The following is a 25,933-nucleotide window of genomic DNA, read 5'->3' as shown; positions in this document are numbered from 1 at the left end:
TTCAGCCAAGCGCGGAACGGCTGCGGTATGCCAATTCGCAGCGTATTGCATCACCTCGGAACGAACAGGACGCAGCTGTCGACGTTGGTGAGGGCCGCGGACGAGATGGTGGCAGCCGGAGGCGGTGGAACCGGATAGCTGGCGGAAAGCGGATCCAGCTCCAGCGTGGTTGCCTCGGCCATGGACACGTTCGCCGAGGCGGAACCACTCTTCGCCTCCCGCTGCTGGGGTCAGGTAACCATCAGGTAGCGTATCGAGTAGACCATCACGGTGCAGATGATGCAGATGTAGAACGTTACCCAGCACACCTTGACGTACGAGTCGATCTGCAGGCCACCGGAGGAAGACGACAGGGGTGACGATTTATCCGCTGGGAAAGAAAAACAAACGGCATGGAATAAAATGGTGGTGAGTTGCATTTGTTTGAATTTTATTTATTTGATATTCAATAAGCATTGTACGTTAATGCTTATTACATCAGTACGTCAATTTGATGGAATTCCAACCAATTTCAATTATGTTGCCATGTACTCGGAATGGTTTTATGTAAAAAAAGCTAAAACAGGTTCAATTCTGATAGTCGATTTGTACATTCGACACCATTTTCCCATGGAGGACAACAACAGGGCTGACGATTTTTCCGCTTAAAAAACAACAAAAGGCATCGAATAAAATGTGATGAATAGCATGACTTTGGAATTTATTAATTTGATATTGAAAAACATGTTCTACGTTAATATTGTTTGTTGTGAATTAGATGAAATTCCAATTAAATTATTCTTTTGTGTCATATATTCGGAAGGATTTGATGTGAAATATTAAAACAGATATGACTCTGATAGTCAATTTGTATATTTGATATCGGTATATCTAGTGTAATGTTTTATGTATGTTTTATTTGAACCAAAATAATATCAGAAAGGTATGGAAATTCGTAGTTTTGAAAAATGAGTTTACAATGTGCGGTCTTCACTTCACAGTAGAAGACGATGATTTTATCATTACATTTGCTTGGCATACTTGTTTGTTTACAGCCAGTTTTGAAAATATGCATGATAATGATTCGTTCCGTACATAGTTTTTAAATTGAAAATTATTGAAAGTAAAATGTTGCTAGTAAAATTATTAACTTTTGCTAAACCAAGAAAATAGTTGCACAGTTTTTTTGCCAAGGTTTTTTCACTAACTTAATTGAAAAGAAAAAAATTTAAAAGATTCTTTTGCACTAGGTTTTTGAGCCAAGTCGATGAAAAGTAAAAGAGTAACTTGTTTCAATATACCAGAGAAAATATCTTTCTACTTCATCGTCCAACAGATTTCCCAAAGCTTGACAATCATGTTTTAAGAAGGTGGTTGTCAATTCGTGTTCAGAAACATAATAAAGAATAATGGTTCCAGTTCATAAATAAAAAAAAAAAACGAATGTTTCCTATCTTCCTAGATGAAAACACAAATGATGGGTCTCCACGTGCAGCAGGAAATATGATATTGCACGCACGAACGGTGAAATGGGAAATCGGTAAGCATCGTATCATGTTTGGCTGGGTGTATGGATTTTTAAATTGTTTTTACTTTCATAAATTCCCTCCGGCAGGCCGGTCCCAACCAAGACCTAACCCAAGCAGGCAGCATTTGTGATTGGTTGAGCAGCATGAGTGTATCGCTTTCGATCCCGTGGGAATCCGGGCTCGGTTAGATCTGGCTCTGTTGAGCATGCTGAACTTGCACCGGTTCAAGCAAGCATGCTGAGTGTACCAGTATGTATATTGCACACAAATTGTTGTAGCAAATGTTTTTGAAACTTTACCCTCGCCGAAGCCGAGGACTCGACACTTCCCTTTCCGCTACGAGAGTCTGCTCTGAACCCCCTAAAGCTAGAAACAACATCAAAGTTGACCGAAAGCCGGTCAACGATAGCGCTGCGATAATGTTGTGGAAGAAATGGAAAACCCATTTTCTGAGTGGAGCCAGTGAGAGAGAGAGAGAGAGGGAGATAGGAAAAGTTTGGTCAGCGCTAGAAACAAAACGAATGGAGCGTTATGCGGGTCGGAAGTTCTTGTAATGACATACGACAATCCGGACCGGGCCTGCTGTTACGAGGCGGATACGAATACGTTCTCCGAGCCCGGGGTGGAGTACTAGAAGGTAGCCTTTCCGAACCCGACAGGCGACATCATCATGATTGGTAGCGATGTAAAGTGCTACCGACAGCTCTATTTGAACAGAGAGTCGTCTGTTTCCGTGCCCCGTTCCGGTTCCCGGTGCCGAGGTGTCCCGGTGTAGCCAAATGAGGCGACTTGGGTCATCGTCGGAACCGGCCGGAACCTGAACGACTTTTCGCAACACTGTAGCACCGACGCACTCACAGCACAATGTTTGCTTTGCGCTTGTGCCCCCTTTCCGGCGGCACGGGTTGGTCGGTGGCCGGCGCATACACACATATCCTGCAACATCCTCTGGATGCAGAAGTTGTGTTTCCTTTCATAAAACATTTCTGTCATCTTCAACGTTCGTCTGGCACTCTCGAGCGCTTGCGGGACCCCCGTGGGGGGTTGCACTTGAAAAAGGGAGGTAAAAAACCTCGGTGAAGAGGTATCAAAACGTGAAGCTCCTGGCAGGTTGTTGCTTTTCCAAACCTTTCTTCCGTTTCCCGGGCAGGTATGAAAATATGATAAAACTACGTCTCGCTCGGTGCGCACACATGAGGAAGGTATAAATTTTCCCAAAAGCTCCGGTAGGTGGTTCACTTGGTTCGGGTCCACAATTTACGAGCTGTGGATGTGCAGCCCGAGAACCGTGAGGAGTGAAATCTGTAAATTGACTAAGAAGGCGGTGGCTACGGTGAAGTAGAGCCATTTCCGAGTGGCACTCCAATGCCCGGTGGGTGCATTTTCTTTTGCAAAGAAGTACCCGGACCGGACCTCGGACGTTGGTGTGTCCGGTGGATCGTTTCTGGTCGAAAGGGAAGTAAACACAAGCACCCTCGGAGCGTGTTCCTTGCCGTGGATCGTGTGTTTGAGTACTCTGCATTGTGGAAGGACACCGTTTTTCTAAGGCACTCCCGCACATTCCGATGGTCCCTAAGGGGCGTTTAAGAATAGTCCTCATTCCTTACAGCCCGTTCCACGAACCCGGCCTCACAAATGGCACAAATAAAAAGGGCTCCGAAATGTTGTAACGAAACAAAACCATCCGTTGAGACATACCTTCACGTGTACCGCTTTAATTCTTCCTCCTCCCGAGCAGCGAGGGCAATGTACTCTTTTCTACCCCCGCCATACACACCGGCAGACATGGAACAATTGATGCGAACAAGCATCCCTTCCTGGATGAATTGTTTCGAGTGCGAGGGTGTTTTCTCACCCACCCCTTTCGTCGGTCGGTTGGAAGACATTCTTTGGGACAAATTTACATTTGCATCGTAAAGCTGGTGGGGCGCGGCGAGGGGAAAGGAGGTGGTTTGGTTGATGTTGTTTTAAATTTTACTGCCTCCACATACACCACCGCACGTGTACGCCGGGCAGCCGAAAAGGATATGAATTATCGTGGCCATTTTTCACACGTCCACACCATCGCACAATAACCTCAATCTCTTTTGGGCCACTTTCGGGTGCTTTCGGTTGCTTTCGCTGTTGGCGCTGTTGCTGTTACTTGCATGCCTTCACGCGAGCGGGTAGGAGGAAAAATGGGAGCGGGACACGCCCGCATGTGTTTATGCTTGCGTTGGTGTCGTGGTGGAAAACGGGAGTATTGTTTTCTTGGCCATGCGAACGAACGAACGAACGAACGGGTGGCAAAGCGGGTGGATAGCTATTTTGTGCGATGATTTATACCACCACGTCCGAGGCGCGCCAGTGCTGCTTTTCTCATTTTGGAAGTTCGTGGTGTGGAAAATGTTGTTGCCCCCGCTCGGCGTGTTTACCTCCTCTCGGGCAGATATGAAACTATCGTCCGGCTCGGGATTTGGAGCTCCAATGACGCTCTGGCTGCGCTGAGGAAGCCATCGAGAAACTATCAAGCGTTTCCCTCCAGGGGAAAATGGGTATATGTTTCCTTACACACACTACCATGCACGGAAACTTGTGACATTACTGTATCGGAGTTCTGCGAAGAAAGACACCAACGACTTGTGCTGCAATGTTGGCATTTTAGATTCATCTGGTTGGCTGTTTATGACGATGATGTATACGGAGAAGTCTAGTAAAACTCTCATTTCGCTTCGGGACACTATCAAACTTCAAGGAATTATTTATTGCAAATGCTTCCAACGATCTTCGTTTCAATTGCACTTTCCTTGTCAGACTTTATAATTGCATAGCTTAAGGGACTTTTGATTTTCAAATTGGTACGTTAATGATTTCCTATTATAACGTTCATATAAATAATAACAATGTAAATGCAAATTATAATCACATCCGAATAGACTGTTTCTTGGGATCTGAAAAGTTAATTCTAGTCATAAAACATAGCACAGTAATTACCGGGATGTTTTTTCTCATCATTATTTTTTTATCGTTAAGTCGCATACCGTTTTTTCACATTAAGTTGTTTTGTTATCGTTTGTAGAATTTGTTTGTCGCAATCTGGGTGCTGCTCTCCTTACCTTTGTAGCCGTTCACCGTCAGGTAGGAGTCGGACTGATCCGTCAGCTCGCTCTCGTGCACCGAGCCCTGGTAGAGGTTGATGCTGTGCCCGCTGGCCGATACGCCCGTCGCCAATATCCGGGGCCGGTCTTCCGGAATGAAGTGCTCGACGACCTCGTGGTAGATTTGGTGTATCGATGCCGCACACCGCAGCTGTTGATGTTGCGAACGAACAAACAAGGGAAGAGAGCAAGGATTAAAGATAGTAAAAGGTTCAAAGATAATTGATAATCGGTGCTTATTGTGTACTCCAACGGGCTTCGTGGAGTGAAGTCGCATTCAATGAAAATTCTTTTCACAAATTGTTATCTAAAAATTACGTCAGGAGAAGATAACGATTTCTATGCGGCGCCAGATTGTAGAGTAAAAAAGAAAACGAGGTCCAAAAGAGATGACGCTATTCTGCGCAGTGAATTGTTCGTGGTGTCAAAACTAGCACGCCCTTAGAATCAATTAAACTTTTAATTAATATCATGCATTGTTTACTGCCGGCTTTCAGTCCCATGGTGAAAGATATTCAGAAGGGATGAACAAAATGCTTATTTCTCGCAAGACACCACAATGGTTTAACTTTCCCTACCGTCCCGCAGAGAAAGGCGTTTGCCAAACCCTTCCATCCAGGAGGAAGAGAAGGTCTTTGTGGGATTATTTGGGATTTGTTAAATATTCATAAATCGTTATTGTGCAACAGATCGGTGAAATGGTTGGGCATCCTTTCAGCTCCAATTTTCTCTGCACCCACCGGCGTGCGCAATTGGTTGAACTCCGAGTATCGAATAAAATTTCTATTCTAATGAGTCTCCGTGGAGTTCGCTTACTTTGCCATTGTGCGGGTGGGAACAATTTTCTTCACTTACACCTCGGTAACTTGTCATACAAGCCTCGCCTTTTCCAACCTGACCAACCAAACGGACTCCCGTCGGTTGGCTCGGCTTCGGGAAATTTATAATTAATTAATTAAACTTTTGCCCCTCGTTTGCCTATCGTTTTTCCTTCCGAATACCAGGTTCTGTTGCACGCACCGGGGTGGAAAACTACGGCACAATTGGGTGGCCGTGCTGTGTTGGAAACATGACCATCCATCGGGGGAAAGGACAATGGAAGCCGGGAATGAAATTTCCACAATCAGTTTTCCATTCGCTGTGACATGTTCGTTATGTTTTTCGTTCTCATCTCATCCCGACCGGTCAGCGTAACTCTTTTTCGAGCGTCTCGTCCAACCTTTCGCCTTCATTTGCGCTGCTTCACTCAGTTTTCCGCTTCCATGTGCGTATTGTGAGTTTGAAAGACATTTTCAAACAGTTTCGCACTTCACAGGAAAGCATAATATAGGGTATATTTTTCACCAAACCTCCACTCGTTACAGAACTCATAACGAGGAGTGTCTGAGTCTAGATATGGTGCACCGTTGATCGCGTGGGAAGGGACATCCGAAATTATTTTGCATCGAGATGAGAAAAGTTTTTCCCCGACACGCAGTACACGGCACGGAAACCGAATCCTCTCAATCCTCGTAGCCACGGAAGCCACGGAGGTTTTGCAAAAGTTTGGCCGATTTGTGTGGAATAAATTTAGTTATTTGTATTCACCACTAGATCCGGTGGCACTTTTTGTCCGGTTGGGATTGTTTCGTTTGCACCGGGGGAAGCACTTTCCTCGCCCCGCCCCGGGGTTCATCGTGTAAATGGGAAAAGAAAATCACGTATTGACAAGGATGAATTATGCGGTATTTGATTAGGGGCACGGCGAACAGATTTGGTGCGGGTGGCAAACGGTAGCCAGTGGAATGACAATGGACTCCAATGGGTCTGCAGCTGGGAAGGATGCCCTGGTGTGAATAATTACCTTCAGTTTACCCTGCACGAAGTGGTCGAGGGCGACCATAATGTTCACGCCGAGGATTGATGTCTCCAGCCCGGTGTAGGCGTCTTTTATCGGTCGGAAGAGCTGGACGTACTGTGGAGGAATCTGGGTGGGAGAGGGACAGAGAAGAGGAAAAACGTATTTATGGAACAAACATTCCTGATTAGCTTTGTAGAATGTTGAATAAGTTTGAAATAATTTTCTCCCATCTAGGGATGAACGGAGAGAGAGTTTCGAGAGAAATAATGAATGTGTCAAAGGGAAGTTCAAAAACATCTGATTGAATCATAGACTAGGAGATTGCTGTTTGTTTATTTTATTTAGGAATTTTGTAAATCATTTGGAGTTATGTGAATTTGTGAGAAGCTCTTGTTTACTTTCCCGAGATTTATAAATTTTAGTTTTATTAATATATTTCACTTAACTAACGTTGAAGGTTTTGTATTTCGGAGATGGACAAAGAAGGTTTTTATATTTGATTAATCATAGCAATCATGCTGTTTGCAATCAAACTTCAATTTGTTTTGATACCAATGGAACAATCATCGAGGTAATTAAACATACAATTAATGATTCACTCTGGGGCTGCGTTAATTAAAATCTGGAATCGCTAAAAAGTAAGTATGTTTAAACTAGCCATCGGCTCCTACCGCTAATGAAATGCAAGCGCGTTTTTAATGACATGTAAAATAACTTTCCTCCGCGTTTAATCCGCAACGCCACGAAGCCATGTTTGTGTTCCATTTCCAATGCTTCCGTTCCGGGGTTCTTCTGATTTTTGAAGTACACATCCGCATCCGCTTTAACACTCGGAGGCAACCACAAAAATTCACACTCACACACATATTACTGGTGTTGGCTGTCACATGCACCCACACATACATACAAACACAGTCTGTTTGGCGCTTCCGGCGCTTTGCTTTCACTCAATGGCAGTCTTGCGTGAAATTATCCCTGATTGAGAAGTGTAAATTCAATTATGTTTTAAATAGGTTTTTAAATCCTGTTTGGCTTCTACCCCTCGGCAGAAATCCCTCAAAAAATCCCTTGGCCACAGATACATTTCCGGTTCGGCACTCCTATTCATCTCCGGCCAGGGCGGGCTTCGGGGCCGGTCATGGTTGACGCCCGAAGAATGCACACGAAAGCGGTGTGAGGGGAAAAAAGCGAAGGAAACTCGATTTTTTCCAACGCAAGCCGAACTGTGGACCTGAACATATACATACACAAATTTGACAAAAATAAAACCATTCACAAAGCAACTGATCGTTGATGGCTTTTCGAGCGGAACGTCGCGTCTTTACTTTGTCGGCTCTCCAGTCTGGTGGAAAAATAGCTCGGAAGGGAAGATGCGCGTGGGAGAAAGCAATTCGCTGTGCGGAAGTTGGTTTTCCACATTTTTCCACTGGTACGGGCGACGGGGGTTTGCTGAATTCATCGAAGATTGGCCTGCGTATATTTTTGCGGTTTTTTCTCTCCTTCCGATCCCGTTTCGCCATGGCCGTTTGTCAAATCCGGAAATCTAATTTCACGATTCCGGTGGCTTACAGTAAGGTTCGCGCTTACCGCGTGTGTGGTTGTGTATGTGCGTTTGAAGAATGTGTACCGACAAAAGCCACAAAAACGCACCGAACGGTGTGCGAATTTTCCCGATTGCGACACGCGTTACGGCGTTCGTTGGGAGGGTGAGGAAAACATCTTTTCGACGGGTGGAAGCTGGTTTGTGTTGGTGCGTTTCCCACCGCCAGGCGGAAGCTAAAAGTCTATCATCCATTTATTTATTTTTATGCCCTTTCTTTGCGCGTTTCTTTTTTCCTTGGCATTCCATTCACAATCGGATTCGTTTGTCGCTCCATCAATTTGTTTCTGTTTACCTTCCCGGAGGAGGCCCGGAATGGTGAGTGATCCATCGACATTCGTGCCGTCAGCGTTGGCCGCTTGCCAAACGATGACGACAACTTCCCATGGAGGCTCCCTCTTTCATTGCTTCCTTTTCTTTTTTTTCTCCGCATGGTAACGAAGCCGGGTCAGGTGGCACTCAAATGGCTCGGGAGATGCATTGGGTTCGGGGGGGAAATTTATTTTATTTATCATACACCTCTCTCCCTCCACCCTCCATCACCGCTTTGCCATAACAATAAATCTTACCGGTACATCATTAATCGTCCACGTCAAATTTGCTGCCGGTTTAGAATTATGCGAGGTGCAGTTCGCCCGCAGGATGTCGCCCGGTCGGTAGCGCGCCTGAAGTCCTGTCACCGCCGGCTGCTCGATGGGTGGATCTGTGGGAAAAGAGATAGGGTGGAGAGAAAAACAAAAAAATAAAAATAGTGACAGGTGACCACCGTGTCGGCGCATCGAGTGTAGGCATCCGGATGAGAGGGTGATGTCGTTCGCGTTGGATTGATCCCAACATGGTGTCAATGTTGTGGAGGGGTTGAAACAAGAGAGAAAAAGTGTGGGTGAGAACACACCGGTCGGGTAATAAATTATGCTTTGAAACATCGATGACTAAGACAGGCGGAATCAAAACGAACTGTTGTGTCGCACACAAAGGTGCCGAATGGCGATCAATCTAAACCTACCTATCCCCTCAGTGGAAGCCTCAACTGAGCGGGACCGATTTTTGACCCCTTTTTCGGCATCGAAAGGCACTATATTTAACGATCGTTTAAAACGAACATAAAACATGCAGCACGCCATCGGTTGCTGCGGAACAGGGCTTTTGAGACGAAGATCATTATTGACATCGACGTCGAAGCTCCCAAGGGACGCCGAGAAGTTCATTTTCCACATCCTTATTTTGCGCTTTCAGCTTTCCCACGGGGAACACCTTTCTGCACGAACAGGTGGCGGGTGGAAGGGGGCTGCTGGAAAATGATTGAATACTTATTACGCTGCCTTGTTGCTTGCTGCCCACTTTGGCTTGCTTGGTGGATGCCGAACCAGGTCAGCAAGACGCCCAATTGCACCGCCAAGTGCAGGTTGCCGTCGAAGAAGGCGAGCCAATCCTGCGGACCTGGCACGAGCTCGGCTTCGGCGGGGAAAGCTGGGAAAAATTATTTCCGTCCGAATAGATTACGAAGCGGGTTTTCCTCTCCCCTAGAGGCCACTGCGGAAAAGCGCATCGATATCGGATCGGTTTCGGTGGGATTTCCACCGGCAAACGGTGGACGAACGAAGAAACAGTTCATTAGATTTATTGATGCCTCTTGGCCGAACCTGAGGTCCATGACACGGGATGATTTATCGTGTGCCAGTGTGCACCGATTGCACCACGCTCGGTTGTGGTAAAGGGGTTTTCCTCGGAGTCGAATGAATTAGCCAAAGGAACGCCATTACCGCACACAAAGCCACACACACACACCATCAAAAGCGTCAGCTACTGGGCGTCTCCATTTCGGTGAGAAGTGAGCCACTTGGGAGAAATGAGAAAAAACAGAACCTCAGGTGGTGGCTCTGGAACGCCAAACGCCAGAGTGAACGGCATCAGTATAATTAATTTGAGCCGTGTGACAACCGAAGGGACGATGCTTGCGTCTGTTTGTGTGTTGTGTGTATGTGTGTGTGTGTGTACACTTGCGGTGTCTTGTATCGTGATGATTAGTAAGATTTTACAACTAATACATTATTCATACAGCCCGCGGTCGGGCGGGACCAACGTTCGGTGAGAAAATGAACCTCGCCCTCGATACGGGCGTTGATTTTCCCGGTCGGCGGTCGTTCTCCTCTCTCGGCGATCACCTTCGGGCTGATCATTCCCACGTCCTTTCCCGACCCCTTTCGCACCCGGCGAGCCAACCGAGGCTGGCAGGACGGTGATGTAATTAATATGTAATTAAATAAGGCTTTCCAGCGATTGCAAGCGTAAGCGCCTCGTAAACCAGTGCATTCAACTTCACCGCGCACCGCACCTCGCACCGCCATCTGGGCCCGCGGTTGCGCCCTTTGTGTTTGTGAAGATAATAAATTTTAGATGCAAAAGCATTTAATGCAGCCCGGAGAAATCGGACCTACGCGCTTTGCGCTGCGTTTGATTACCGTGTGTGTAATCGATACCGGGTGCACGGGTAAACCGAGCCCACGGAGTAAAGTGGAGATGTTGTGACACCGGGAAAGGCGACGGGGGGACGGGTTGTAATCCTATTAAAGCGGCATAATAGGATGGGAAAGCGATATGTGGGATTTGTAATGGAATATGTGATTTTAAGCACTTTACCGGTTTGTTGTGGGGGGAGAGTGGTAACGCTGGCTAGTTTTGCGCGGGGGCATTAGTAGGTTATGCTATGTTTCATGAAATCACAAATTATTGGAGTTGAAAGTGATTAACTCTGCGGTTTTGTTTGATGAATTTTCCTATACCTAATTTTGTTCGAATTCGATCCGGAACCGAAAGCAGTGCAATTACTTTCTACTGAGATATACTTGACCGAAGGTGATATAAATAGTTGGCCGTTAGTATTTCGAAAGAGAAGAAACAATTTTTTTTAAGCTTTGTGTTTTCATATGCCCTCGATAAAAATCTAAATTTGAAATTCTTTAAAAGGTTTTCAATTTTGAGAATTTCGGTTTACATTGTTATTTTGAAGTTGTTCACTTTGCATTTTAGCTAAATAAAAAAACAAAGAAGAGAAAATCATATCACGGACAGGTTACCAAAAATCAACAAACGGAAATATCTCAACTAAAAACATTCCAGTTGGAATTAATGACAGAAATTGAGAGCACTGTTTACAAAAAACATCCTAACGAGCTCATTTATCGCACGATTTGTTATCGCAATGAAAAACATTTTTCACCAATCCGGTATCGATTTCCAGTGGAACGAAAAAAAAGCACCAGAACAAAATTGCGAAACAAAGTAGCGACAAACTTGCCATTCGCCTCGTTTCATAAATTGGCTCGCTCCAGTTGGTGCTGGATTAATGCGTCCATTCGGGGCCCGTTTCCTTCCCGTTTGGTTCTTGCCCGTTGCGGCAGCTGGGACATTGGCCCTTGGCAGTTCAATTTTACAATTTTCCCGTCCCTTCCGAAGTCTGCACATCGCTCGACGTTAACTCAAGGCATCATTGCGCTGCGCGGGCTGACATTTATGCGGTCACCGATTTTTATTCCGGCTTTGCTCCGATGAGCAGCCTCGATTACCTCCGGGCTAGTGGTGGCCTGGGTTTTCCCCGGTACCGGTGAGTGTGTGCGTGAGGGGTTGTTGGGAAAAATTGTAAAACAATACTGCAAACCGCCAAGCGATGGTCGCGAAAGAGAGAGAGGGAACGAAAGGGAATAAAGGAACGACCAACAGTCGCCAGCGTGGATGGCCAAAATGTCACGGAATAAATAAATTGCACGGCAAATTTCTGCACCTCCGGCTGTCCGCCGGTTTTCTCCCTTGTCTGCTTAGCCGGGAGCGGTAATATTCAATAAAAAATCATTGAACCATCGCCGGAAAGGAAACATCATCCGGGCAGCATGCGGGTTCGGGGCATGAGGTTGGGGGCGAAAAATAAGGAAAACCCGGCACTCCCGGTGCCTTTGTTGCCCGGTTGAAGATGGCGGTGATGATGGAGAAGTGACCTTGTGCAAGTGTTTTTCGCCAGCGGGTTTCGTATTCTGTGCGCACACGGTTTTCCTCCGGTTGGCGGGAAAGCGCAACGACTGGCGGCGGGACTGAATGTCTCAATGTTTCAAAGTGAGCGAACGACAGTGGCTAAGTGGGTCGGATCAATGCCGGAGCCGGGCCGGGATCAGAATCTAATAATTTTTTATTGGACATATTAAATTGTACGCTTCACGGCGTATCGAACGCGCATTACTTTCCCGCCGCCAGTCATCGCCGAGTGCTTCTTTGTCCTGGTGACGGAGCGATCGCTTGGACTTTCCTCGCTTTTTAAGAAAGCGTGTTTCAACTAGGTTCTTTGTGTCGAGCAACCATCGAGTTACTGCAGCGATATGGCTTAAACATCTTTTATACAGCTTTTCCAGAACAAATGTATCCGTTACCAGGTGCTTAAACAAGTTTGCCTTATGTTTCAAAGCGAAGCAATGCAAATGAACGGTAGTTAATATTGTTTGTGCTGATTTCTTCGAATCGGAATAAAAAGAAAATATAAAATAAAATACGTGGGTATTTTTATTTGCAACAAGCTGCAGTACTGTCATCTAAGTACCGTTCTACCACCCCCACTTTGCTTGCGTTGCTTACTTAATTTAAAAACAATCCCACGAGGTCGTAATAAACTGACAATTTTTCCTGGAAGAAATCAACCTTCGGCAGAGATGATGGAGTGTCGGTATCTGCCTTTGGGGTGATTTTATATTCGTTGGAAAATTCTCCCTCTCATCATACGCAGCGGGGGACAGGTTTTATTTACCAAATAAGTTCAAATATTTAATGTCACTCTGTAGGAGTTTAATGTAATAATTCTACGACCACACATAGCTGGGAAGGACCTATAAAAAAACAAACACACACACACAATAACAGTCTCGAGCGCAAGGACACTTACCGACCACTTCCATGTCCCCGGAGACGATGATCGTGTGGAAGGAGGGCGCATCGGCGGACACTTCGCATCTATACTTTCCCGAGTAGTTCGTCTCGACCGCCCGCATAACCACTTGGCTTTCGTTGGAAAGTGACCGCTATTATAAAGAAAAAAAGAAGAGAAACAACATGATGTAGAGAAGAGAGAATGGTGGAAAATTAGTTGGGAAAAAGTATCTACCGTGCGCTATGGGAAGTGGGTGGAAAAAGAAGCTTTGCGTCGAATGGTGAATCATTAAGGCAACGTCGGAAACCGAAAGGAGGAAAAACCGAACCCCGGAAAGGGACATTAGTACATTTATCTTTCTCCGGTGGCGAAAGCGTCGGGTGTTGTTCAAGGAAGTAGTAGGAAAATTCGTAGTGGCTTCATGGTGCCGTCAAAAGTGAACCGCAAAGCGAAGGGAAAATAAAAACGACGTTTGACAAACCAAACCATGCGAGAAGAAGTCGCTCGACGGAGGCCACTGAAAGGAAACTCGTCAACTTTTTTTTCCCGCATCCCGAATGGGATGAAGCCTCGACCACGCCAGCTGTTGATTAGCTGTCAGCCAGCTTGCTTGCTTGGGGGTGTTTTTTATACCGATTTTTCCTTGTCTCCCAAGGACACTTCCGCAGTAACGCTGGGTAGAGCGTAAGCTTCCAGTGAGAATCCGCAACCGAAGGTAGGTGGAAAAAATTCAAACACACATACTCGCACACAAAAAAAAACCCACAGTAAATCCCCTACAATCAATCACTAACCAGCGTGCTAGCTTTTGGTGTTTGGGAGCCACAAGCACCAATTTGTTTTTGTTTCACATCACGCGTTCGACATTGTGCAAGTGTGGCTTAACGATACCACCGCCGCTTCGGGTGTCAGTAATTTAGACAGAGTGGAAAGAAAAATTGGCCCCAGCGCCTTGCTGACGCGGCCGGAAGTGGCACCCGGTGGCCCGCTGGAAAATGGTGCTTTATTAGGTGAAAATTGGCTGGCCGGAAACGGGAAACAAACAGAACGGGAAAACGGTGCGATATCGCCACCGCCACGTGCGTTCGTTTTGCCTGGGCCGCAATAATGAGCGTCGATCGTCTGTTATTCGAGCGGCGCTCGTTAATTCGAGCTAATCATCTGTAAATGGGGACATTATTTCAAACACACAAACGGTTCGGGTACCGTTGCATCGTTCCGGAACGAAAAGAACGAACGAACATCATTTGGGTAAAAGGAAACGTGGTGAAGAAAAATGAGGTTTCCATAGATCGCCGTGGTTAGTCAAAATGCCAATAGACTTTTCATTTATACTGATCCTCTTAGCTATAGTTAATGATGTGTTTAACGTACTTTTTCCCGTCTCCGAAATAATAGAAATGATCGTTTTTTTTTTTTTAATGAAGCATTTTTACTTTCAGTATATTCTATCGAAATGGCCGACATGATGTTGCACTTGAACCATTTGGTTTTATTGTTGACAATGTTTACCACTCGCTGTTGGCTTATGCAAGGGAAACCGCTTAAAGATATCATGTGAATCGAGATCAAATGATGATTCGGTTGAAAACTGAAAAGAATCACCTCTCGACCGATAACCGCCTCCATACTTGGGCTTGCTTTACACACTACCACCACATAAACCCTGTCACGTTCGGTTCATTTCGAATTCGTGGTGAAAACGGTTCGGCTTGTTCTGAGCATATTGGAAAATCTCGGCGGGACAAAAGAAATAACGGAACCGATCATTGCGGAGCAGCGCACTGCTAGCTCATCGTTCCGACTGCTGATTTATGAGCGCACCCAATGGGAAACGCGATGGCCAACCGGAGGCTAATAGTTTGCGCCAAAAGGACCTCCAACCAGCTCCTTCCCACCCTCCCTTGCGGAGGGCAAACACAAACATGGCCCAAAAACCGAACCACAGCACGCTCCGGATACGATTAGGTCATCTTTTCCCATCGATGGTGGAAAATTCACACCGCAGGCCCGTCGTCAGCCGTCGACCCTCGGCTTTCCGTTGGGCCAGAGATTTGCCAGATCGAGTGCCGAGTTGGAGATGGCATTCACCTCCCACGGTGGCACCGAACGGCAGTACTGGTAAGTACTGAATAAATAGGGGGAGAAAAAATGGCTCCAATCGACCTTACCGACCGTTGTGTTGCTTACAAAAAAACAAGTAGGAAAAACGAGAAGGAAAACTGATACCAGGAAACACAGCCTACCGACCGGATCAGCGCATCGGCTGAAAGTCCTTCGAAGGCCACCAACGAAAACATTTCCAATTTGGTGCCGAGAGGCCGTTATCGATGTTGTTTATCGACCGGAAAGCGGCACCGCAGCAACAACAAAGCAAAAAAAAAGGCCACGGAAAAAGAAGTCTCAAGCGTAGTCGCTGTTGGACTGCCGGGGGTGAAAAAAAGGGAAAACCGTGACACAAAACAAAACAAAAACGAAAAGCAACTGAAACACACTAGTGGCAATTTATTTCTTATCTATTTTGCGGCGTAGTTTGTCTTGTCTCTCTCTTTCTCTCGGTGGACGTGAAGGCTGATTTGTGCCCGACGCAATCGACCACGCACCATGACGCCGGTGGCAGCAATAACCGCCGAAAGCGACTTCATGGTTGGTCAATGCGATTGTTGGGATTTTTTGCTCCCACCCCCACGCCGATCGTTCGCGCGGCAGCAGAGCAGAGTGTCTCCGATTCCGGCCAGAAAAAGCGACGACCGAGTAAATGTGGGTGCTAAGTGTGGGGAGAAAAACCCGTCGAAAAACACAGTGGACCCCGGAAAGAAAGCTCCGGAAAGAAGCGGACTGAAATCGTTCATCCGCGCGTCCAAAGCCTCCGGAGGAGAGTACACTTTCGATAGTGTCGAATTTGGGTACGGCCGCGAATGATGCCTGCTTGAGCCGGTGCTGGTTTGTGCCGTGACAGATGAACACGAGCGAAGGTAAAAAACAATGGAAGGAAAACGCCCCGGATGTGCGTTGTGACAGTAAAGGGAAATCAAATCTCTACCGCAAGGAAAAACTGTATCATTTCCGTCGAACGTCGAAGACAAAAAGTATACATCACCCGGTCTTTTTTTCCGAACCGATGGAGTTTTCACGCCCTGACGGGAGTTCCGCGGGAGGACGGAACTTGATCTATGTGGCGTCACCCTCACGCATTGGCCTTGCGAGATCGTGGGTTACCAAACGGACCAACCCGTAATACCCCTCGTGGTGGATTGTCCCTTCAGCGATATGAGTTTTTCGATCAGTGGCGAAAATGTTTTACCGACGCGTAAATCGTTGGCATCCCGCTAGAGGGCGCGCCCTCCGATGGTGGGGAGTGACTGTTTCACAAAGTTTCTCAACTCGCACGTCATCGTATCCCGTGATCTCGTGTGTTCGCCCGGCGAAGGGCGGTTTTTATTGTTTGTTGTTAGCTTGTTTTCCCAAGAAAACTGGAACACCGTGCAAGTGGAGCGCAGAAACATGCGAGAAGGAACTGGAAAGTGCTTGCTCTATTTGATGGTATCACTTTTTTGCTGTGTGTGTTTTCCCCGTACACTTGGTGACTTGCTTTCGCTGGAAACAACCCAGGCAATAAAGAGGGGGCCAGAAGGAAAAAAGATCTCTGTAAAACTACTCCCATCGGATGGTTTGATGCTATGCCTGAGCTCGTTATGCTCCCCCCCCCTTCCCCAAAGCTGTCGATTCGGTCACAAATTGTTGATTTCGTGATTCGATGCCTCCCCAAACGACCCTGCTTTACTTGCTTTACGCTACAGCGATAAGCATTAGGTGGAATGTAGATGTGCTGTTTTTTTCTCGTTTTCTTCAGTTCAGCTCCTGGATGCGTGACGAACAACGGGGAAAATTGGAAGGTTTTGGGCAGTCAGAAATCAAAACGAAACACATTCGACTGAAATTTAATGCTTCACCGAAAAGGGAAACACAAATAATGCGATCGTAAACAATCGTTCGTGTGAGATTTTCTCGGAAGCGTTGAGATGGTTTGCTTTTTGTTATTTTATCGCTCCTGTTCTCCATGGAATGGGCAACTTTGGGAAGGTAAAAGAAAGAGAAAAGCACCACAGAAGGGGACAACGAAATAGTAAAGTAGAATCGCACGATTGGTGAAAAAAATCACAATGGCGGAAAGATGCATCGACGATTTGAAGCTAAAATCTCATCCAGAAACTTCATGTGATCGAAAAGAATTTCCCATTTCCAATTGGAAAACCACCGTGGGTCCTTGAGTTCCGGCTATCCCGTGTGTCCTCTGGAAGCTTGCAAGTACTTCTCTCTATCTCTACCCCTCCACAAAACCACAGCATCCTCCCCAAACCACCGACACGAACAACCAGCCCACTTGGTGATTTGAATTTTCATTAGCTTTCGATGAAACACACATTCACATACATACACACACAAACTGACTTGCTATCGTCAGGCTAATGCAAAAACCCACAGCCTGGTATTCCGCGGAAGTGATGGCAACGCCGATAGTGTGCGATCGCGCCGAGTCCCCGGGAAAACTACTGCTAGCCGCTTCAAAATATGGGAAAACAAGCAACCGCGCGGTCGAAGCGCGCACCGTCGGAGATTGATTTGTGGCCCGGGCTCGAGATTTATGGGACTTTGCGGTGTGGCCGCCCGTCGAGTGTGTCGGTCGGGCGCATCCGGAGGAGGCTATACTTTCGAGCCGTCGCTGGTCGCCGGGGTTTTCCGGGCGGCTGGTTGCGGTTTCACGCTTTTGCGATGACCAATCATGCGACAGCGAGATTTGCTTCTTTTTCGCCCCCAAACGCGGAGCACTAAACCAGCTGAGACCGTTGGAGGGATTTGTGGGACGTGTGTCTGTTTGGAAGATTTCCATTAAAATTGCTTTTCTACTAATGGACTCTCGAAAGATGGGAGTTTCACAAGATACAGTTCGTGATAAGAGTTTGAAAGGTCCAGTCAGTTAGCTATTGATTCAACTTAGTGCATTTTAGTTCAAATCGAATGTTTTTCCAGCAACTTAAAATATTATTTATTGCAACTTGTACTTCAATTTTGAACTAAGCCAAATTCGGAACGGTAATTTAATGATTATTTACGTTTTCTCTAAGTACAGTCAACTAATTTTACTCTCAATATTTGTGATTCAAAGTGATTAATCGTCACTGATTTTCATCTCAGATGATTTGATGGCCAGTACATGCGTTGGCCTGGAAATTAAAAATAAAACTGTTAAAAAATACCGTCCACACCATGCATGATTCGTCTTTAAAGTGAAATATTGTGGCACTTTCTTTCTCAGAACTAATAAGTATAGTTTTAAAACAATTCAAATTATGCGACGTTTGATTGACAAAAATTATTTATGATAATTTATATGTTTATGCCATCATAACTCTATCTTTACGAATAGACTTTTGACTAACATTTGATAGATTATCTCCTGAGAAGCATCCAACCCTTGTTTTGCCTAGTTTGATTTTTAATCTGTTGATATACAGTACATTTTTGAGTGGCTTCAACCAACTTACAATATGATCATTTAAAGTCGCAAAAAATAATGTTTTGAGCAAGGTTACTTTTCCAATATTTCTTAAATGCAGCCATGCTTTACTAAGTTACTTTTTGATGTTTATTTAATTATCTTTATCAACGTTTTGTTCGAAACCTCACTTTGTGTTTACACACATCTTTGAATCAAAAACATCGTTAAAAGGAAAAAATAGAAAGTGTTATCTATCATAAGAAATGTTTTTGATTATTATTCAATTCTATTTCCGACGGTTCTCGAAAAACTCGCTCAACGGTTTCATAGTCATTCGCATAAATTACAGATCTAGAATCATCTTCCCCCGGGGAGCAAAAATACGAGATAGCTTCCGAACTGAAATCGCCCGTTACTCAACTGTCGTCCTCCCAGCAAGCGTTTTTTTTTCACGAAAACTGGCTGCTTTCGTCTCACTAAATGTTATTTGCCGCTCGTCCGGTGGAAACGCTGGTGCGTGTCATTAATCAAATTTGTTTCGCTTCGTTCTCCCCGGTCCCGAACCGGTCCAGAATGTGTTATTCGTTTTTTGCCGCCAGCTTTACGCTCACTCCCTTCTGACTGATTCTAGCTTCGCTTTTCCGGCGGAAGCCGACCATTGGAATGGTGCCGGTTTTGGGGAGCAAAAAATTTAATTGCTCCCTTAAGCTTTTTGCCCTACCCCAGAGTTGTCCCCGCTGCCACCCTCCCTTTCTCTCCCTCTTACATTCTTTCCACCACCAAAACCGGTTCACCGGTAGACTTGGAACTGCGACTGCCTATGTTTTACTGTCTTTGCTTGCGAAGAAAAAGCAGCGGCTCGATGGTTTTTTTTGTTTGTGACCGAGCCTTCCTTTAGCACAGTTTTCCGTTTTGAATGACTTGTGTACGCCATTGCCTTGGGTTGTGGTGGCACTTTTTCTTCACTTGTCATCATGTAAAGCATGTTTTCAAGGATTGTTGCTTTTTTTCCCAACACCTTCCGACCAACCCTGCGTAACACAGTTTTCATCGTCCGTTTCTCAAAGCGCTGGGTTTTTTTCTTGCGTTGTCGAACAGTGGCGCTTGTCTCGGGTTCGCCGATCTAGGGAAGGAAGATTCCCCAAGTGTTTTGGTCGCAAAAAAAAAACGAAAACGGGGAAATTTTTCTTTCCCCCACCCCCTGTTTGCAATGTCGGCTGCCAACCGGCCTGGCGGCATTTTGTGGCGTTCTGGGGCAAACGCGGCTTTTCAACGCATCGCGAGCAAATGGAAAGCCATTTTCGCCGTCCCCTGTGACCCGTTCGGTGGCGGCAATGATTTCGTTGAATAATGGAGTAATTCAATATCAGTGCTCGGACGCGCAGCAAACAACCCTAGGAGGGACTTTTAGCTTCGGTAAACAATTTATTGCACGTCCTGCACGATTGTGTGCCGGGTTTGGGCGAGTTCGTTGTTTTCTTCATTTCACAGCTTATTGCAGCACCGATGTTCCACCTCGTTGCTGCACCCAACGGTTTTGTTTTACAAATCCCGAAACGATGCCATTTTAGTTGAAATTTTTACAAAAATTGTTCCTAGTTCCCCCGACCATTTGCAGCCAAAAAAGGAATCCTACGTTCCGGAACAAGAAGCTCCCGCGCGGAGTAAAAGTGCAAGACAAAGTTGGAAACAAGGATTAATAAATTGCACCACCGTACAAATCATTGAAGCATACATCGAACCGTAACTCTCCAGCCCGGGCTGAAAAGTAAATCGACAACTTGAGGGGGGATGGGAGGGGAGCGAAAAAATAATGGTCCAACACGTTCGGCCGGTACGAAAATCTATCTACAACTTTCTCACCTCCCTCCCGACCCCTCCCCCAAGCGGGACCACCGAAACCGGAGCCACCATGTAAAGTGTTGTAATTCCGTTTTGTAGGAGTGGCGAGTATTTGGCCCGAGTTCGTACAAGCAAAAATCCAACCATCAGCTTTACCAGATTTATGAGTGTAAAGTTCAAAAGTTTTCCGCACATCGTGCTACCGGGAATGCGGGAAGCCGATAGAGGTACAAATAATAGGCATCGGAACGAGGCGAAACTGCGAGAAAAACGGCTTCGACTGGCGGAGCGTCGAAAGAGGAACAAAAAAACCGCTTTACAAAATGGCCATGTTCAACAGAGATCACGGCAAAGTCAACTTAACATTACAGGCAGCGTAAAAAAAACCCCAGGCCAAAAGGAGTGCAAAAAGAATTGTTGTAAGAGGCAAGCGGAAACGGTAAAAGTAGTGGTGGAAACAGCATGAAATAATATCTACTAAAAGGTCGGGTCAAGCACCACGAGTTTGCAGCGGTTGTATGCATAAATTTTATTTGGAACCATTACGACATCATGTTTTGGAATGGTATTTTTGGCAGCATTGCTTTCCAAACAAGTTCAAGTTGATTCTGTATTTTTGAAAAACTATGCTAAAAGCAGAACGTAACAAACAATTTTTGTTTACTTGCTAGATGTAACGAGATTTTAAAAAAATACATGAAAATACTAAGTTATATGTTAAGCTAATGTTCTCTGAGGTAGTCCTTAAGTTATTTAACAAAATCTTTTGTGGGATAAAATCGTTCCTTATATAAGAAAAACAAACTCTGTGTACTCTCTAACCAACTATAACGAAACCGGTATACGAAGCTTATCAAGCGATTATGGCTTAAAAGAAAACCCTTCCCTGAAAGAAGAAAAAATATCGCAGGGATAAAATCCCATCAGAACGCTGCTTACCTCAACATCGATGCCACTGGCGGCGCTGAACACCTGCACCGAAGGATGCACCTGGGGCGTGTAGCGAAAGAACTCTCGCTTACCCTTGTACCACTTGATCGAGTAGAGCCGTTCGTTGTCCTCGAGCTCGTAGTCGCAGTACAGCTGAGCCGAGTCGCCTCTCCGGACGGCCGTCGGTATCGTGACTCGAACGTTGCGCAATCCCACGGAAAGCTCTGCAGAAGAAGGAGAAGGTGGGAAAGTAGCATGAGCATGATGAATGCAGTCATTAGCTAGAGTCGAGCGATTAGTAGAAATAAGTAAGTTTATCCGTTCGAATGTGGCCTGCCTTTGCCCGACCAAATGAAACGCGGGTTAAGGAAAAATAAATCCCTTTGTCTAATACGTTCGGATTTCTCTAAGACTCTTCTTCCAAACGTGTCGTTTTTACTGCAAGATTTTCAAATTAATTCAACCATCTCAAAACCGAACAATAAAACGAAATGCCTCAGCAATTTGTCTTCCCGGAATCACACCGATTCCGGCTTAACGATATGAAAAACCCATCTGCTGACAATTAAAAGTAACAACGTCGCTGACAGCTTTTTGCTTCCTCGTGTACCGCTGACCTAACCGTTGCGTTCTATTGTTCTATCTTTATCTCATCTTGTTTGTCTCTTCTTTTTATTGTTCATTTTTCATAACCTTTTCATAACTCTGCAGCCATTGCAGTTTGTGCGTTATTTGTACACATCTTTCGCTAGCGTATCTCCACGCTCCGTAACGGTGAGATGTGGAGTTTGTTTTTGTGTGCAATCCCCTCGCTCGTGGATGCATTTTTTAACGCACGTTTGCCCACGCAATGTTTGCCCCTCGCACGATGCGCAACTTTAGCTTTGATAATTTAATTAAAAATCCGTTTTTCCTACTGTTCATCTAAAACGGCGCAAAAAACTTGACACAAACGAACCCTCAACCAGAAAAAAAACTGTACGTTAAATTTATTCCTATCTGCAACGTTGGCTTTTGAATACAATATTTTGTGCTGTGTTGATTTCTATCAAAAAGGACCATACTTGTGAAAGCGGGGTTTGTACTTTTTATAAGCAATATGATTTTCCTATGCATGTATGTTTTGTTTCTATCATTCATAGTTTTGTTGTTTGTTTTAATGCATGCTTTGAGTAGATTTTTTTCATCATATTGTTGACATTCATTTCATGCTGTTGCGAATATTTCACTCAATAGTCGAGTTGTACAAACATAAACGTAGTATTAAATATAAACGATGCTCGTGATATCAAAACAAGCATGGAGTCCAAATTAATGTTTTAATTTTGATTTGCACCTACATTTTATTGCAGTCGATTTATTTTCATCAAGGAAGGTGTCATCGTCACCAGAATTAAAAACTTCTAGAAATTGGATCAAATTTTGCATTCTTCACGGTATCGTTAATTTTTTTGTGGCAGAAAATAAGTTCCTCTCTTCTCCTTCTAATGATCATCGGATAATCAACGCTGGTATGGAATTTAATCACTGGCTGCATCGTTGGCATTTGCGGTTCATTTGTGATAGATTCCGAACGTAGAATGGTTTCTTTCCCTTTTTTCGGAGTTTATCCAAATTGCGTTACCCTTTGACCTATTTTCAGAAGAGTGCATCGCATCGCATGAATTATGGTATGTTTTTAATCCACCACCAGTAGAGTGGTCGCTTGGGACATAACGGGAATGGAAACCAGAGCTGGTAGAGTTTATAAGATTAATTGCAGCAAAGGGTAGAAGGGATTTTGAATTTACCAGCAAGATCTTGAACTTTGTTCGAGTTGATGGATAGTAAATAATTTCAATATTTTATTCTATCCAATTCTTATCAAAACTTCAATCACTGGGATTTGCTCAGTTGACCAAACGCGTTTCCTTTTCGAGCAATAGAGCAAGCGCAAACTTCAGCAGCATAGTTTGCTCGTGTGGGTTTGAATTCGACCGAATAAACTAGGTCCTGTTTGCCAAAAAGATGGATTTAGTGCGAGACTGACCTCGATTTCAGTGGCACGAAAACGTCGGACCGCGTCCGTAAAATGTACCAGAGTGAACCCATCCGGATCACACTTGTTTCTGGTCTCCGACTCCGATCGGCCCTCGTGACGTATGTTTGAGTAGGGCCGAATCGTGTGTCTGTGTACTTATCCGCACCGAACCATGTCGTGACATTCGTCAACAAATATAGCAAACAGTGATGCCCGGTTCAGGTTTGGCAGCGAGTGTGTGTGTGGTTTTTTTCTGTTTCGAAAGGGTCGTTCCGAAAGCCTGACCCCAAAGCTGCACCTTTCGGAGGATAATAGGTTTTTCGGAGTGGATGCAAATGCCGAATGCGAGGAAAGTAGCGCGTGACAGCGCAAATGGAAACCATTTCCATTCCGTTAATCCGCCGCCATTTCTAAATGCTTTGCGTTCCCATTCCGTTGCACCGGAAACGGGACAGTGCATGTGCGGTGCGGTCATCAAGCGCGTGGCGGGTGAATCACAATTTGGTCGTTTCCGCCGAGCGCTAGAGCTTTCGTCCGATCGGATGTGCTCTAAACTGTGGGACGGGGGTCTCGATGGAGGCGCCTGGTGTTTCACCGACTGGCTGCGTACTTAAGGGGTTCGCTTGGTCCGTGTTTTAAAGGGCAGCGAAAAGCAAATTGTTCCCATTTCGAGAACGGCGTCCCGACCGCAGGACGCCACACGAAGATGCCATGGCCGAATGCTATTAAAATGAAATCGTGAGGCCAATTTCGGTTGCAGCGGGAAGAGAATCACGACGACCGAATGTCTCACTCGCCGCCCGTTTGGTGGTGCAATAAAACCATCACATTCTAAAAGTGTCTTGCCTGAAATGTGATCCTCGGTGACGTATGTTTTATATACACCACAAACAAACGCACATACATACACGGACGTGGTCACGGTAGAGCATACGTCAGAGAAGCATGTGGCTCGTTGATTATTTTATTTCTTGTACACTTTCCGGTATGTCCGTCCTCTCTTTTTCTCTCTCTCTCTCTCTCCCTCTTTTTTCTTCATCAGCAAGGATTAATGTTCCACTATCGTTTCGTAGCGCTGTTCGTCGCCGCACATTGTGGTCATTATCGCGCGACAGCGCTTACACACATTCCTCATTCCGTACCGGAATGGAAGCGTGGAAAACGTTTGCCAACACTGCAGTTCCTACATTCGACAGCTGAACCCCTCCCCGGGTAGCCAAACCGGGTCCTCCTGTACGTGAAATGTTATTTTAGCTTGTTTATTTGTATGTGCGATTGTTTGTCGGGTATCCGTGTTTGTTTTTCTTACCGATGAGCCACGCGGAAGAAAAGCTCCAGCATGAAGTAAAGAAGAACAAAAAAACGCATATTTTTGCAAAACCATAACCTCCATATTTTTTTGTTGCTGTTCACTGCGCGGGTAATGGTAGGAGGCACTTTCGGGGCCTGTCCGGGATGTTGCGTACGTCGTACTCCGGTGGGCTGTTTTTCGGGGCGGGTTGACCGGGAGAACACAAATTGCGAGCGCACGCCGGTGGAGCTCTTTGCAGGAAAAACAAAACAGGAGCCAGGATGGACCCAATGGCGCTGCACACCATCTGGTTTTATTGTTATTTGTTTTTCGCCCGATCTATCTATTTTATGTTATTTTTATTGCCGACTTTTCCCCCGCCCTTCGCTGCTGAAGATACGGAGGTATGGAAAGCGCCCGCGAAAACACCACCGTATTCTTCACCGTTCCACCTGGAACACGCTCTTTGTCGTGAAAGTGGCTTCATTTCTCGCGATCTCTTTCCCTCATCCTTCCTCGACCTCACGAGTGGCTTGGTGGAGCCTGTGCCGATGTAGTATGCTTCCGGTGGCACAAGAAGTACTACAGACAGCTAAAAATAAACGGCCAGAAAGCAAAACCCAGCGAGTACGCGGACTTGGTGAGATTTTTCCGCCACGCCAGCGATGGTTTAGTCTTTTTTCTGCGCATCTGCGACAGAAGCCTTCTAACGCTTCTGTTGCTGCTGATAATGGGCCCGAGTGGCGAATAATGGTCGCGGTTGTAGGGTAAGTCGCACGGTAATGGGCACGGTAGTTTGACACAGATAAACAGCTGCTGCACCGGGTTGAATTGAAGCACTTTCGACGGCGCTAGGATTAGCGGTTTGGCGTGAGGATTACTACTCAATTAGGCGTGTATCCTTCGCGCCAGCACCGGTTGGCAGCTGGAACTGGAAGAGATGGCGCCCCTTGCGGTGTCGGAGGGTTACGAATGCACTCTGAAAGCATCGATGGTAAGGGTTCTTGGTTTGTTTCATTAGTAAAGTACGGTTGCTTGTTGAAAACCCGATCTCTTTAAGGTGCCTTAGAGGGATTTGTTTTCTTTTTAGTTTAAACCTTGTGTACGTTTTGGTTTGTGGCTTAAAACAAGAAAAGGATTTTCAATTAATGGAATTAAAAAAACAAGACTCCCAAATGCCGTTCCCGAAAGCGTTCAGAATTTTTCTGTTTGCTAAAATTATATAATTCAATTTAAAATTTCCACCCACTCGTGAATGGAGGCGGAAACCAGCCCTCTTCCCATGCCGTCGGCTCGTTGGTGCTGTTTGACACAAAAATTACCTGCTCCCGTTTCAACCTCGTGATCTCGCCCCAT

General features: G+C 45.6%; 1 protein-coding gene across 1 annotated transcript; it reads right to left on the bottom strand.

Annotated features, from left to right (window-relative positions):
- Positions 1 to 230: 230 nt before the first annotated feature.
- Positions 231 to 25,933, bottom strand: LOC131293164 (uncharacterized). The gene is made up of 7 exons (XM_058321242.1): positions 25,900 to 25,933; positions 21,276 to 21,547; positions 13,010 to 13,145; positions 8,655 to 8,788; positions 6,489 to 6,611; positions 4,604 to 4,796; positions 231 to 370 (listed from the first exon to the last, which is right to left on the bottom strand). The coding sequence occupies exons 1-7, from the start codon at positions 25,931 to 25,933 to the stop codon at positions 231 to 233; spliced, it is 1,032 nt and encodes a 343-aa protein (XP_058177225.1).

This window comes from Anopheles ziemanni, chromosome 2 (genome assembly GCF_943734765.1).
Source record: "Anopheles ziemanni chromosome 2, idAnoZiCoDA_A2_x.2, whole genome shotgun sequence".
In the NCBI taxonomy this organism is placed as follows: domain Eukaryota; kingdom Metazoa; phylum Arthropoda; class Insecta; order Diptera; family Culicidae; genus Anopheles; species Anopheles ziemanni.
The sequence above is the reverse complement of the archived record's forward strand: the minus strand, read 5'-3'. Positions and strand labels throughout refer to the sequence as shown.